The sequence below is a fragment of the Cynocephalus volans genome, chromosome 7, assembly GCF_027409185.1.
Source record: "Cynocephalus volans isolate mCynVol1 chromosome 7, mCynVol1.pri, whole genome shotgun sequence".
Taxonomy (NCBI): Eukaryota; Metazoa; Chordata; class Mammalia; order Dermoptera; family Cynocephalidae; genus Cynocephalus; species Cynocephalus volans.
Window position 1 is genome coordinate 80,277,665 of NC_084466.1, and position 14,023 is coordinate 80,291,687.

A 14,023-nucleotide genomic window follows, 5' to 3' on the forward strand; every position below is an offset into this window, starting at 1 on the left:
GTTACCCATTCTACCTACCAGTTTTTGTTTTGATTTTTTTTTAACTTACACATTGTAATTGTACATACTTATGGGGTACAGTCTGATGTTTTGATAAATATATATGTTGTATATAATTGGATGAGAGTAGTTAATGTATCAGTTACTCTCATGCATTTATCATTTCTTCGGGACAAAAACATTCAAAAGCCTTTCCTCTAGCTATTATGCAGTATACAAAATTTAATTGTTAACCATAGTGTTTTGATTCTCTTTGTGCACTTTCCTAGTTTTTATACTTGTATAGTACCTTATATATTATTTGGGGGGTTTCTTCTAAGTATTCATTTTGGGTAAAGTGAACTAAAGTTGTGTGTTCTGTAATGTTTACCAATTGGCTTCAAAAGACAAAATAATAAATCAACATTAACAGTAAACATTAACAGTAACATTAACAGTTAAAATGTACATTTTAATAGCTACAAATATTGGGACAGAATATTATTCTTTGTTAATTACTGGTAATTGAAATTAATTTTCAAATGATAATTTCTCTTTACTAGGATTAAATTTTTCCCAGCTCACTTGTTTTAATTTTGTAAACTCAGGACTACAGTTTGGCACATTGTAGTGTTCTTGAAGAAGCAGAAAATAGTCTTTTTTGAAGCTCTTGCCATTTAATGAGAAGAAAAAGCAAGCGCTGAGGCTGCAGTGAATGCATGAGTAGTGACTATTTTATTTAGTAGGAAGCTTCTTTAACATATTCTAATTGATTTGGATCTTAATTTTTAAAACAATGCAGTAGTACCTTAATTGTGTCTTGATTATGCACCTAACCAGTTCAATGGATTCTTTTCAGACTGGGAAGAAGAGCAGGTCAGCAGTCCAAATATTCTACGACTTATTTATCAAGGACGATTTCTACATGGAAATGTCACATTAGGAGGTAATAGTCACCGTGGTAATTGGATTTCATCTCTGCCTCATGGTAGCATTATCTGTTTTAAGTGCTTATGTCTTTGAATCTACATAAAAAATGATAAATTCAAACTCTGAATTCTGCCTATTTTGGCATGCCTATTCCTTTATATTTTATATTCTGTTAAATTTAAGTTTAGCATTATGATAAGTGTTTACCACCTTATGAAATAAACTCCATCCCAGTATAAATAGGAATCTATACCTGCTATTTTATAAATGTAATTTTATTGTACTTTTGGATAATATAATTTAGACATAATATTTTTGCATTAAAACTAGACAAACTTGCAAAAGGTTGTGATAATTGGTTTTCAAATATAATAATGAAGGGATATTTCAGTTTGACTCCAACTGATATAATTGCTCATCATGTGACAATAAAAGTAAATCACTGACATAAGAGCAGCAGTATATTGTAGTGATTGAAAGAACAGGTTTTGGAACTAGATTGTCCTAGTTGTATGCTAACTGCACTACTTACTGGCCATGTAACCTTGGGCAAGTGACTTAACCAATCTATGTCCCAGTTTCCTCATCAGTAAAATGGTATAATTGTGCCTACCTCATAGGTTAAGAGGGGTAAATTAATTTACATATTTAAAGTACTTGAATATATAAAAGTTTGACACTTAATAAACACTTGAATTCTTAGCTATTACTGCTCTTTATATGTGACTGGAAAAATGTAGTTTAATAGTGCCCCCTTATGGGGTACATTTTCTGCCATCGACAGGGTTTGTTTTGTTTTGAGAATGTGTATTTCAAATATATTCAGATAATTGGAAATTTGTAGGCAAATGAAATGATCTATTTAAATATATCTTTCTTTCAATGTAGTTTAAACTTTTTTCCTCTAAACCTAACAATGAAATATTTAACCTATTTTGCCTTAAAGGTAGAATATTTTTATTCATTCATTAAGCATATATTTATTCTTCTTATTTGTCAATACTATGCTAAACACTTGGGTTGAATAAGAGAATCTGTCTCTTCAAGGTATGCTCTGTTATTATGTAGACCAAACAGATAAAATCCACTGTAAAAATACTGTGTGATTAGGGCTAGAGTATATGAACACAGTGATTTTATGGTGCTATTAAGTTGGTAGAATGTTTTGTGATATTATCTCACACAGAGCCAAGTTTCAGTGGCAGTGTTATAACTTGGTCTAAAAAGTGCTGCTGTCTACTAAGAGATATCTGCCATTTAAAAATAGAGCTGCTTTTCTGGTTTGTAGTTCTTTTCATAGTTTTTGTTTAGTTGGACCAACCCTTAATGTAGGAATTGAGACTTAGCTCCCTGGCTGTATTGTACATTCATTAAGGACAGGACAGTGTGTTAGTCTTTTCTTATTTGCTGTGGCTCACACAGGTGTTGTGTGAATTAAAAACTGGTGAATGTTGTTTGAATTTAATCTATGGACTAGGAGTATATGAGTGAATCTTGAGATTCTCCATTTCCCTTTGAGTACTGATCTATGTGAACAACTTCCCACCATCTCCTTTACTTAATTACCTTTCTGTTGTGGCCTCAAAGTTCTAATTTCATATTAAATACCACAGAATTTGTGTTAAAATCAAAATTATTTAGTCATTCTCATTAAAGTATAAATTTTTATCGGGTTTTTTTTGGAATTTGTTTTAGAATAATCAGCATATTGACTTAACATTATTATTGTCATTCTGTGTTGCTGTCAATCTTTTGAAAACAAAGTAAATCATCTCTGGCCCTAGTGATTTAGATGGATAGCATAGGAGCATAGCCTGGACTTTTCAAGTTGATAACTATAGTGGGTGTTTGGTCAAGGTTGGATAATAACATTCAACTACTTGTCTTTTCGGTCTGTTCTTCTTTTCAACCTCCTTATATTCTTGAATGTGAATTGTAAAGGAGATAGCATGTAGGGTAATGGAAACTATCTTCAGTTATTTGAATGGCTGGTGTGGAAGAAGGCTTGAGCATTTTTTATATGGCCCTAGCTTTGCTCTGTGTAGCCCTATGAATTAGGACCAATAGCTAGAAGTCAGAGGCAGACAGTTTTCTATTCAATTATATGAAAGGATATTTGAACCCATTTGAGCTACCTAAAGAAAGAATGGCCCACCATGGGAAAAAGCGGGGTCCTTGTTATAGGTGATGTTCAAGCAGTGGGTAACTATGAAGTAGTGGGGATACAGCAACGGGTGGAATCAGTCATCATATGAATGGTTAGAGGAGGCATGGGCATTTTCTGCCGTTCTTGAGATTTTGTGGTTCAGTAATTTTCAGGTTTAAATTTTTGGTTATTAAGTCTCTAAAAACATGACCCTAAATCCTCTTTTTTGAGGAGTAACCTTTCAGTCACATAGAATTTCAATCCACTAATGAAAAGGTGTGTTGACAGCCTTTACTAATTGGAGGATGAAGATGATGAGCAGCTAAAGCTTGACGTTTAGTATGTTCCAGCTCAGTGTTTCCCAAATCTGGTTCTGCAACGGTGGGCATGAGAACCACGTAGGATACTTATTTTAAAATGCAGATTTCTGCATGCCCTCTCTTTCCTATCCCCATCTCCCAATTTTACTACTGAGTTGAAATTTCAGGTGATTTTTTTGTATGCTAAAGGTTGGAAACCTCTGTTCTGAATATTGTACCATGTCATAGTAGAAAGAAGCAGCATCCACAGTGAAGGAAAAAGAAAGCATTTTAAATTCCAGTATTCCTCTTCCTTCACCTTCTTTAATATTGTTAGCATCAATATCTACTATTTCTAGTTAAAATTCAAATGGAAAAGAAAAGTAATAGTCCCCACCAATTAAATTTGTGGCTTCAAGTGGTTAGCCACTCAGGAGCTTTCCAATATTTCTTTAAATTTACATCTCAGTTCACTTACCTGTTTCCTGAGATTCCTTTTTTTTTTTTTTTTTTTTGGTATCTTAAAATAATGATGATCATGGTAATATTTACTGAATGTTTTCTTTGTGCCAAGCCGTGGGTGAAGCACTTTCCTTGGATTGTTTCATTTAATGGACACAACCGTAAGGGGCAGGTAATAGAATTCATATCTCCAATATAGGTTGGGGAAATGGAGGCTTAAGTGAGAGGGTAAATAACTCACTACAGGTAAGTAGCAGAGACAAAATTTTTAACCCAGTTTGGGCTTATTCGAGTCAAGAGGATGGGTATGAGAGTGAGACACAGATTGGTACATGTACATTTTAAGTTAAGGTTTAACTTAAACCTTTAAGTTCAAGGTTTAAAATATTGATCAGGCTTTCTCAAAACATTTAGTGAATTTTTTCTTAATGTAAAGTCTAGCTTGCATTTTAATGTAAAGTTAGGCCTAGGAAGTTATCCAAAAAAGGCTGTCTTTTTTCATCGTGTGTGTATTTATGGACCATAATGCTTCATTTGAACGTCAGAGGTAAAGAAAATAGATGGAATAATGGATGGCCAACTTTAAATAGACTCACCTTCATTATATAAAATAGTACGAATATTGAAGATAATTAGGACTCTTTTTAAAGTTTACATGTTAACCATCATTCTATAGAGCAAGATTTAAAAAGCAGGTAGCAGGAGGATCATACTTGCCAAGTAATGATCTTAAGCCTTACTTAAGTTTGTAGTTAGTAAATGTAGTGTAGTTAGTGGCGGTGTGGTTTATTAGTACATGGATATGTATTATACTATTTTTCTTATGTCTGAAATATTTCATAATAAAATTTTTTATTATTTATGAGTGAGAAAAAGTCTTAAAGACTTCATTAGAAAACAATGATTATTAGTAATGCTGAGAATAGTAATTCTTTTAATCTTACCTTTTTAAGAAAACTATTTCCTAATTGAAGAATACAAGGTTGAGAATAAATACTTAAAATTGTTGTTTCTTCTACATTGTAGAAGCCTGTTCAGTGAAAATAATTTTAATTATTTAAATGTAATTAGACTTAGACATGTAATTAGATTTAGAAACAAATGTCTCTTGATTTAAACTTTTCCCTAATCTAGAAAAGGTATTCCTTTTTAAAAAAAATTTTTTTTTTCTAATTCTATTTTTTCTCCTCTATAGGTGATCTCTGACATTAACCAATTATGTACTTTCTCTTATCCCCTTCCTTAAATAATATGGGTATATATGTCAAACTAATGGCCAAAGCTGGGAAGAATAATTTTTAAATTGTAAAAGTTATTTCTGATAATATTAACCTAATTTCGTTTTGTAATGAGATACTCTGGTACGAAATTCAGTCTGTTGAAGCAGTCATACAAAAACCAATTAATTTTTAAAATATATTCAATTCTGTGGTGATTTTAATAGGTTGATGTATATGTAACCAATTGTCTTCTGCTTTTCACATAGCATTAAAACTTCCTTTTGGCAAAACAACAGTGATGCATTTGGTGGCCAGAGAAACATTGCCAGAGCCAAACTCTCAAGGTAAGCCATGCACTGGAGAAGTGTCTCACTTGAGCCCCAAAGACAGGCATTCAAAAATGGCTGGTTTTTTCTTGGACATTCTGAGGGAAAGGAAATTTTCTTAGTTTATGAATAGAGCTTGTTAAGCAAATAACCAGATGTTTTGAAACATGCTAAAATCAAAAAAGGGCTTTATTACAACTTTTCAATTTTTTAAAAATGCGAACATTAAAAAACCCAAAACTATTTCTTACTATATTTGAGTGGCTAACCCCTTCTCCCCCTCCAATTCTAACATTTTTATAAACAAGGCTTTTTTTCATTTTTCCTAGGTCAGAGGAATCGTGAAAAGACTGGAGAAAGTAATTGTTGTGTAATCTTGTAAACGCTGTCTGCTAAGTGTGGTGTGATACGTAGTCTTTGTCTTTCATGCTGCTGGGACAGAAAAGACCCAACATTGCTTCAGAAACCTTTAAGAACAGTCTGCCTGTAAATTCATGGAACTGAACTATCACATGAACACTGTCATCTTTCCTCAGAAAGTAGAAAGAACCAAGAACATTTTTCACTATGATTTTTTTGTTTCTTGTATTTTTGTTTATGTTGAGCAGTTTTAAAGTATATTAGTTTTTGAATGCAGTCAATCTCCAGGGGAAAAGTTAACAAGTTATCTTTCATAGCAAAACCACTTTGCTGCCACAAAAATTCTCATCACCAGAACTAATTCAGTGTTCCAAATACAATTTGCACTAAAAAAGATTGACATTTTTCTCATCAGCAGAGTTTATGACAGTTAATGGTACCTAGAAATACTCATATATACAATTCCACACTGGAGGACACTCAGCAGTTAATGAAGTTAATTTCTGGGACAACTTGAAAGGAAAAAATGGAAAAGAAACTAAAATGTTGGGTGAATTCTACCAAAGTCAGCCGTGCTGGCTTCACTGGCACAGAATAGTAAACTGAGTGTGACTATTTTCACTGCAACAAATGAAAAAAACAAACAAAAAAAATGTGCCTGTTGTTTAAAGCACTCAGTAGAGGGCTGATAAAACTAATTTTTTTTCGATGTGCACTCTTGAGTCCTACAGTAACCTGAGTGCTTGTTCAGACAGCACAAGAAGGGGTGAGAGTGCATCTCCTGGCCTTAACGTGGAAGGGGAGTTCCAGTCGTTCATAGGCTTTCGTTATTGTGCAGAAATATTAGAAAACCTCACTGACTGGTCAATTTTATGTATTTGAATATCAGCAAATTGAAATTTTCCATAATTATTGCTCATCTGTAACCACATCCAGTGTCATGCTTAATCCTTAGAGGGTTCAGATGAATTCTTAAAATTAAAAAAAAAAAAAAATCTCCATAGTACTAATTTTGTTTCTTTACATAGTTTGCATTTGGTATTAGTGCTTGCAATTGTATTAAAATCAAAAGCTGATTTTTAAGGCATACATGATTAAGATTGCCATTCTTTCTTTTATTTTGTACCAATAATTTAAAGATTGATATGCTAAAAACAATTTGCACAGCACTAAAGCATGAGCTAGTTTCATCTAAACCTGTAAAAATTTGAAAGATTTTATATTTTTTCACTGGGAAGAAATCCTTCCTGGATGAAATTACAAATATGTGTAGAATATATTTAATAAAAGACTTATAAAATACGTAACTATAGAACTTAAATATAGATTGGCGTGTAGTATATAGAACAATATTCCATATAAATAACTTTAGCCTTTATAAAAAATGAAGTTGCAGGCTGACATTATGTTCTGTACTTACTAAGTGTCAATGGCCCTTATGAATATTAAATGTACATGGTTTCAAATGGTCAGTTTTGTTTAAATGTAATCAGGTTATTTTATTCATTGTTAATGCTTTGATGAAAAGGCTTTATATGCAGTAGATCTACGAAAATATTGTTCATAATGATCAAAATTAAATTTGTATAGAGCAGAGTTTTAAAACGAATGTAAATAGCACTAAGCATTTTCTTTCTGCAACCTGTACTTAGAGATTCTTTCTGTAAACCAAATAAAATAATATTGTAGTGCATTTTGGTGGTAATTTTAAAGGTCTTGATTAGGTCGATAATTGTATAAGCACTGTCTCATCCATGTTAAAACTGTTTTCTACTTTTAATTTCTGAATCTTTTAAAATTCATTTATTAATCTATTGTTGGTTTGGGGAGTATTCCCAACATATCTTTGATATTTAACCTGGTTAATTTGTGAATAGTCACAACAATGGATAGAATTATGTAGTTTCTGTTATCACTAAAAGGTTATATTCAAGAGATGTTAAATATTCATATGCTTTGTTGACTAGTTCAAATGTGAATTCTGCTAGTATTGATGAAAAAAATCTGGTAGTCACTTAATTGGGTAATTAAGCCATTTATGGCTGTATTCGTTTGTAAAACAAACTATTGGTTATTATTTTTAATACCTATTTTAATTCTAATTACTTTTTTGTTTTTCCAAAGTCCAAGAGTTATGATTGAGTTTTTATGATGGTTAAAAATATTCTCTCTTGGTCTTCAATGTATTTTTCTCTGTGTTCCCACATTATATTTTTCCCTTTCACAAGACCTTGATTTAGAGTTTGCTAAGTGGGATAAACTGGTTCATTAGTAATGAAAGAATTATGATGCTTAATACCTATTATCATAGTTGTACAAAATGAAAAAAAAGAATAAAAGGTAGCAGTAAAATTATATACTGAAGACACCAAAAATTTAGATGCCTTAATAGCATATATGTGAAAATACCCAATTATCCCTTTAAAAATAATTGTGTGGATTGCCTGATAGTTAAAATATGATTGATCATACCCAAGGCTACTATTAAAGATTCCTCTGCCAAAAACGGCAGCATCCATACCTAAAGTTGAGAGCTGCGTAGATCTAGTAATGTAAATAAAGCCTGAATAATGGGCCTGTGCCCCTGCCCAGCACCTGATATCTAACTCATCTTTTACCTAAATTGTCCTAGACTTTGTTAAATATTCTGGACAAGACAAAGCTTTTTTTCTTTATTAAAATCTCAGCATGTTTCCCTGATCTGAACTATTTGCTTTCTCTTCAAGATAAGTATCTTATCATGAAAAATATAGTATCTAACATCATCATTCACATTAAATGAGGTTTTCTCATAACAAACATTTATCCTTAGTTTTATGAAGTCTTCTTGACCAATGTTACGGTAATTTCTGTTAGCTGATTGTGGTAAACAATGTTTAATGTGAAAAGAAATTAAACCTTTCTTCATCTGTTATAGAATATTTCTCTTCTTTTAAATGACTTCCATTTATAATTTTGTTGTATTTTCCTATTCTTTATCTCTCTGCTTTTCTCTTTTTGCCTTTCTTCAGTTTATTTTATTACATTCTTCAGTAAAATTTAACATTATGCCAGCCTATACTCTGCTTTATTTTACCAAAATCAAAGAAAAGTGGTCAACCAAAATGTATTGTACCTTCATACCATCCTTATTAGTAACTGTTGGAGGATTCCAATTTTTTTCCATGATTGTTTTGTAATATAGTCACTTGTTAGCCAGGCAGAGTGACTGGGGTGGAAGGAGGGCTTGAGAGGAGATGTATAACCTGTACATTGGTTGACAAGACTGCAGCTGCTGACAGGTTTCTAGGCACAATGTCTGAGGCCATGGTGGGGTGGGGTTCTTGGACCTGGGCAGTAGATGACTGGCTGTGACTCCTGGCTTCTCCCCCACCCCTGCTTTCTTCAGAAGGCTGTAACACATGAAGCTCCTTTACACACAGGCTGGGGTGGAGGGTGGGGAGGGTTGACTTCTGAAGGAGTTCATGGACAAAATTAAGTGAGAAGCATCTAATTCTTAGACTACAGAGTTTAAACCAGTACTAGAATGTGAAGACCAATGTCATTTATTAATGATGTCAAATGTCCTTTAATATTATTTTTTATATTCTGCCTCTTTTTCAAAAGTGACACCTTTCCAAAAAATATGGGGTAGACATAACGTTTGGGAAAAGAGAATGTCATTCTCTTTTACATGATTCAACCAATAAAAAAGGAGTTGGGTAAAATGCATATTTATTAAAATGGCTCTGGAAGTGATATGTCTTTAAAAGTCCTAGACAGAGTCTAACTGGTTTAGAATGTGGTTGTTACACATTCAAACATTGTTCAATATCTGACTTTTCTACAAATATTTCTTGAAGCTTATTTTGGTATAAGGATGAACTATAGGAGAAACTGTGCTGTAGTAAGTAATGTAATACAGGAGGGAGCAGAGCTAGAGGGGAATTGGGACCTCGGGGTTCCCCTGTGCTGCTTTTAGACTGTCCAGACATTACATTAGAGAAATACAGTTTAGCGGTTTGTTCAGTTCTCAGTTGTCTGCCAGATAAGATCGGTCTTTCCGCATTCTGGAGCCTGGTTCCCCTCATGTACCTTCCTTATCATGGTTTTCTCTGGGGGCATCATTTAACTGAGTTCCACTAGTTACTGTGCCACTCTCCCGCAGTGTTCCTCAGAAGCATTTTTTTATCTGAGAACTTTAGCTCATTTGCATTTCGACTCATACTGTTACTTAGCACTCAGAAGACCACGAGAATTGCTGGGCTTTGTTGTAAGGCCTGGCTTTGAGCTAGGTGACTTTGAACAAGTCACTTGATATTTGAGCTTCAGTTTTCATATATGAAATAAAAATACCTATTTTGTAGGGTTGTAAGGATTATTTTAAAATAAATATTTAGAACACTATTATGCCCTAAGATCTTATGACAAACTGGCAACCTGTCAAAAGGCTTCACAAGGAAATAAAGTGCTAACCATCAAGTATGCTAAACCTCGTGATAAAGTAGCTTATCAAAAGGCCAGAGAGAATGCATGGATGATTCTGTGCTCAAAGACATTTAAAAGGGAGACAAGAAGTGGGGCGTCTCAAAAATAAGTCTTGGATTAGAAGAAAAATAGAGGACCCAGTAATCAATGAGATCTGGCTTCAGATGTCTATACACCGGGATACAGAGCTTGGACAATGAACAGAACTGGATACATAAACAGAACATAAGGACGTAAACATGACTGTTGAAACTTGAGGTGGCATTTGTTACTAGGATATTAAAATACATATGTGCATTATTCAAAGGAAATAAGTCTAATAATGGTGGAAAACATCACCATGTGTCAAGAAAACTAAGGAATTCACAGACCTGCGAAGGGAAGTGGTTGAGAATCTGCACAATGATGAAAAGAGTCAGAAATAGGATCGTGGTATCTGCACATTTCTCCACCAGACTGAGGCTATCGATTTCTGTTCTGAGTCTGCAGCGGGAAAACATCGAGGCAAGATGCTGTGGTGAGGCAGCAGATGATTATGCAGGACCTTGCTGGGTGCCTTATTTGCCCACAGTCTGACTAACCTGACTTGTGGTAATGCCATCCCGTTAGGCTAACAGAGGTAACAAAAGAAAACTGCTGCTCTTAAGATTTCAGTTTGACCCAGAGGGAAAGAATGATTCCAGTGGAAATGTTAGGAGCCTGCCGAGGAAATAGTTGTGCCTTTTAGATGTTTGTAATAACACTAATTAAGGCAGATGGTGCTAGGTTGCTTCTCCAGCATGCTGCTGCTTCCTTGCCGGCTGACTTTTTTGGAGGAGAGGGGACTGTTTGCCCTTCCCCCACATGGCTCAGGGAAGAGTGACCCTATCCCAGCTCCAGGAGTACAGCCCATAACCTTGGGTGTGATTGGTGTAGGAGTGTTCATGGATCCTAACCTGGCAAATGAGACATGAGAGGAACTCTGCTGAGGGGGTTTCTAGAGAAAGTTCACAGACCTTGCAAGAGACTTTTTGCCTCTGGACATTGTTTCGTCTAGATGTGATGATTGAAACTGCTACAGCCACCTTGTGATCCAGAGGGGAGCTAGCTCGAGGGCAAAGCCTGCAAATTGAAATTTCAGAGTAGAAAAGTAGCAAAAACCTCGTCTGAGAAGCTGTTCATTTTGCCCAGCGGGACACCCCAATGCTCTAGACTTCTCAATAGGTCGTCCAGTCTATTTACTGGAGTTTTTTTCTTCTTCCCGTCAAAAACATGATAACTGTAGAAAGGATTGCTATCAACATACACTCCAGAAAAAAAAATCTATATATTTATTCCAAACTTTATGACATTAGCTTTAAAAATGATCAGAGGAAATATGAAGATGATTCTGTTCAGATGCTCAAAAATAAATCTCTGGCTATTTAGTCACATTAGCTTGAAGATGAAGAAAACAGAGACATCTAAAGAAGACCATTGTAGCTACAAGTCAGCTCTTCAATCTCATTATTTTAAAAGACACAAGCAGAAAATGAGAGTTTAGATATATAGATCAAGGAAGAATATAGTAAGTGTCAAACACCTCTTGAGAATAATGTTGGAAAGGCCCAGGATGAGCTGGAGTTGATAGAAAACAATAGAAAGTATATGTTTGCTATGTTCAAAGCAAAAGGAACAAGGCAGGGATACACCACTGCTTCTAGACCCTGGCTGCACATTGGAGTTACCCAGGGAGTTTTAAGTTTTTAATTTTTAATATTGATGGCTGGTCCTCACATCAGCTGAATTAAATTTGAACACATGTGCCTTGGAGCAGATGCCTCATTTTTTGCAGATGACTGAAAGCAGAACCATTTAAATATCAAGAATACAGGAGAATAAAGTGGGAAGATGGGAATAAGAAAAGTTAAAATGAAATTGGAAACCAAGTGAGATGATGAAGACTGAAAGCAGGTGCCCAGCTGCTCTGGATTCAAGTTCCCAGACCCAGATGAGTTATAGTTCAGGATTCTAAAAGAACGCGTGTACTCTCTGCCCACTGCCCAGTGCCACTGTCTGGAGTGGAGGGGAGCCCAGACCTCTCCTTCCTACCGGCCCTGGCACGTCCTCACCACCACCATCTGCTCTGAGACCACAAGAAACCACGGAACCAGATCACTTCTCTGTATCCTCACTGGACTCTCCACATGGCCCCAGGGTGTTCACTTTTCCATTCCCGTTTCCTACCACACTCCTTCATTCCAGAAACTCTTTCATGGTGCGTCTGGAACTCAGGCTCCACCAGAAACCTGCCACATTGCCTCTTTTCTGAAAGTTCTTCTACATTCGATCCCTAGCTCTCCCCTGAGGGTACTTGTTCCCCTGCAGTCCTGGAAGTATTATATTTTTTAAAAACTATCATTTATTGAAGGCTTACTGGGTGCCAAGCAGTGTTCCATGGTCATGACGTAGGCCCATTTTACAGATGATAAAACAGGCCCAGAGAAGTATCATTTTTTTTTTTTAACATAGAAGGATTATTTTTCCAGGCAAAGATTATTTTTAAAGATATGCTGTGCTGTTTTTTTCTCCTTTTAAAATTAATATTTATCTATTGTAGAACATTTCATGATTATAGAAAAGTAGAAGAGGAAAAAAAATGAGTTCCCACCATCCAGAATCAACTCAATGTCTTGGTGAATTACTTCTAGTCCTCTTTTTTAAATATGGATAAATTAAATAAAAAATAAAAGTGTACTGTATATAGAGTTTGTATATTATTTTTCATTTTTGTATATCACAAGCATATCCCCAGAATAGTAAATCTTCTTTGAAAACACATTTCTTTATAGCTACATAATACTCTATCTTGCAGTTGTACTGTTTTCATTCATTTAATGTTTAATTTTAAAACTACAATGGACTAGCACTACATCCCTGCCATGTTGGCTAAAATGAAAAGGACTGACAAAACCAAGTGTTAGCAAAGATGTGAAGCAACTGAAATGTTCATACATTCCCAGAGGGAATGAAATTAGAACAGCCATTTTACAAAACTTTTGTAGTATCTACCAAAGCTAAAAATACATATACACCCTGATCTAGCAATTCTACTCCTGGATAAATATGCAACAGAAAAGAACGTGATTGTCCATAGGAGACATGCACAAGCCTTCATAGTCACTGTATTCATAAACTAGAAGTAACCCAATGTTCATCACAATAAATGGATTTTTAAATTGTGGTATATTCATACAATAAGATACCACAAAACTGTAAAACAACACACTACTGCTGAATGCAACACCACCATGAAGCCCGACATAAAAAAAAAAAATGTACTGTATGAGTTCATTTAAATAAAGTTCAGAAGCAGGCAAAACTAGTCTATAATGACAGAAGTCAGAATAATGGTCACCATTTGGAAGGTTGCTATTAACTAGGAGAGAGAATGAGGGGGCTTCCTGGGGTGCTGAAAATGTCCTGTATCTTGAAATGGATGGTGTGTTAATACCCCCCATGTAAAAATCAATCAAGCTATACCCTTAAGATCTGTACACTTTATTGTATGTAATTTCTGGATATAAGTCAGACTTCAATAAAAACAAAGCAAAAAGAAACATTGAATGAGCAGCTACCATGTCAGGAAATAAGAATATACAAGGCCCTAGGGACATCACAGCCGTAGTCTGGCCTGCCTCTGAGCTTACCGTATTTCAACCATTCATCTAATTTTGAACAATTAGGCTTTTGCAAATATCTCTACGCCTAAAGCAATAGAAGAAATTGTTAAGGCAAACGTCAAATGCTTGACTATATGAAGAATAAATTCTAAAAATTTCTTCAACTTTGTATTTAAAAAATTCCAAACTATAA

At 34.6% G+C, this 14,023-nt stretch overlaps 1 protein-coding gene across 1 annotated transcript in view; it reads left to right on the forward strand.

Annotated features, from left to right (window-relative positions):
• Nucleotides 1-8,614, forward strand: part of UBL3 (ubiquitin like 3) — a 68,098-nt gene extending 59,484 nt beyond the window's left edge. Inside the window, exons 3-5 of the mRNA XM_063103261.1 lie at nucleotides 839-925; nucleotides 5,303-5,380; nucleotides 5,692-8,614. Of these exons, the coding sequence (XP_062959331.1) occupies nucleotides 839-925; nucleotides 5,303-5,380; nucleotides 5,692-5,744 (218 nt within the window). The 3' untranslated portion in view covers nucleotides 5,745-8,614. The remainder of the gene's footprint in view (nucleotides 1-838; nucleotides 926-5,302; nucleotides 5,381-5,691) is intronic.
• Nucleotides 8,615-14,023: the final 5,409 nt, after the last annotated feature.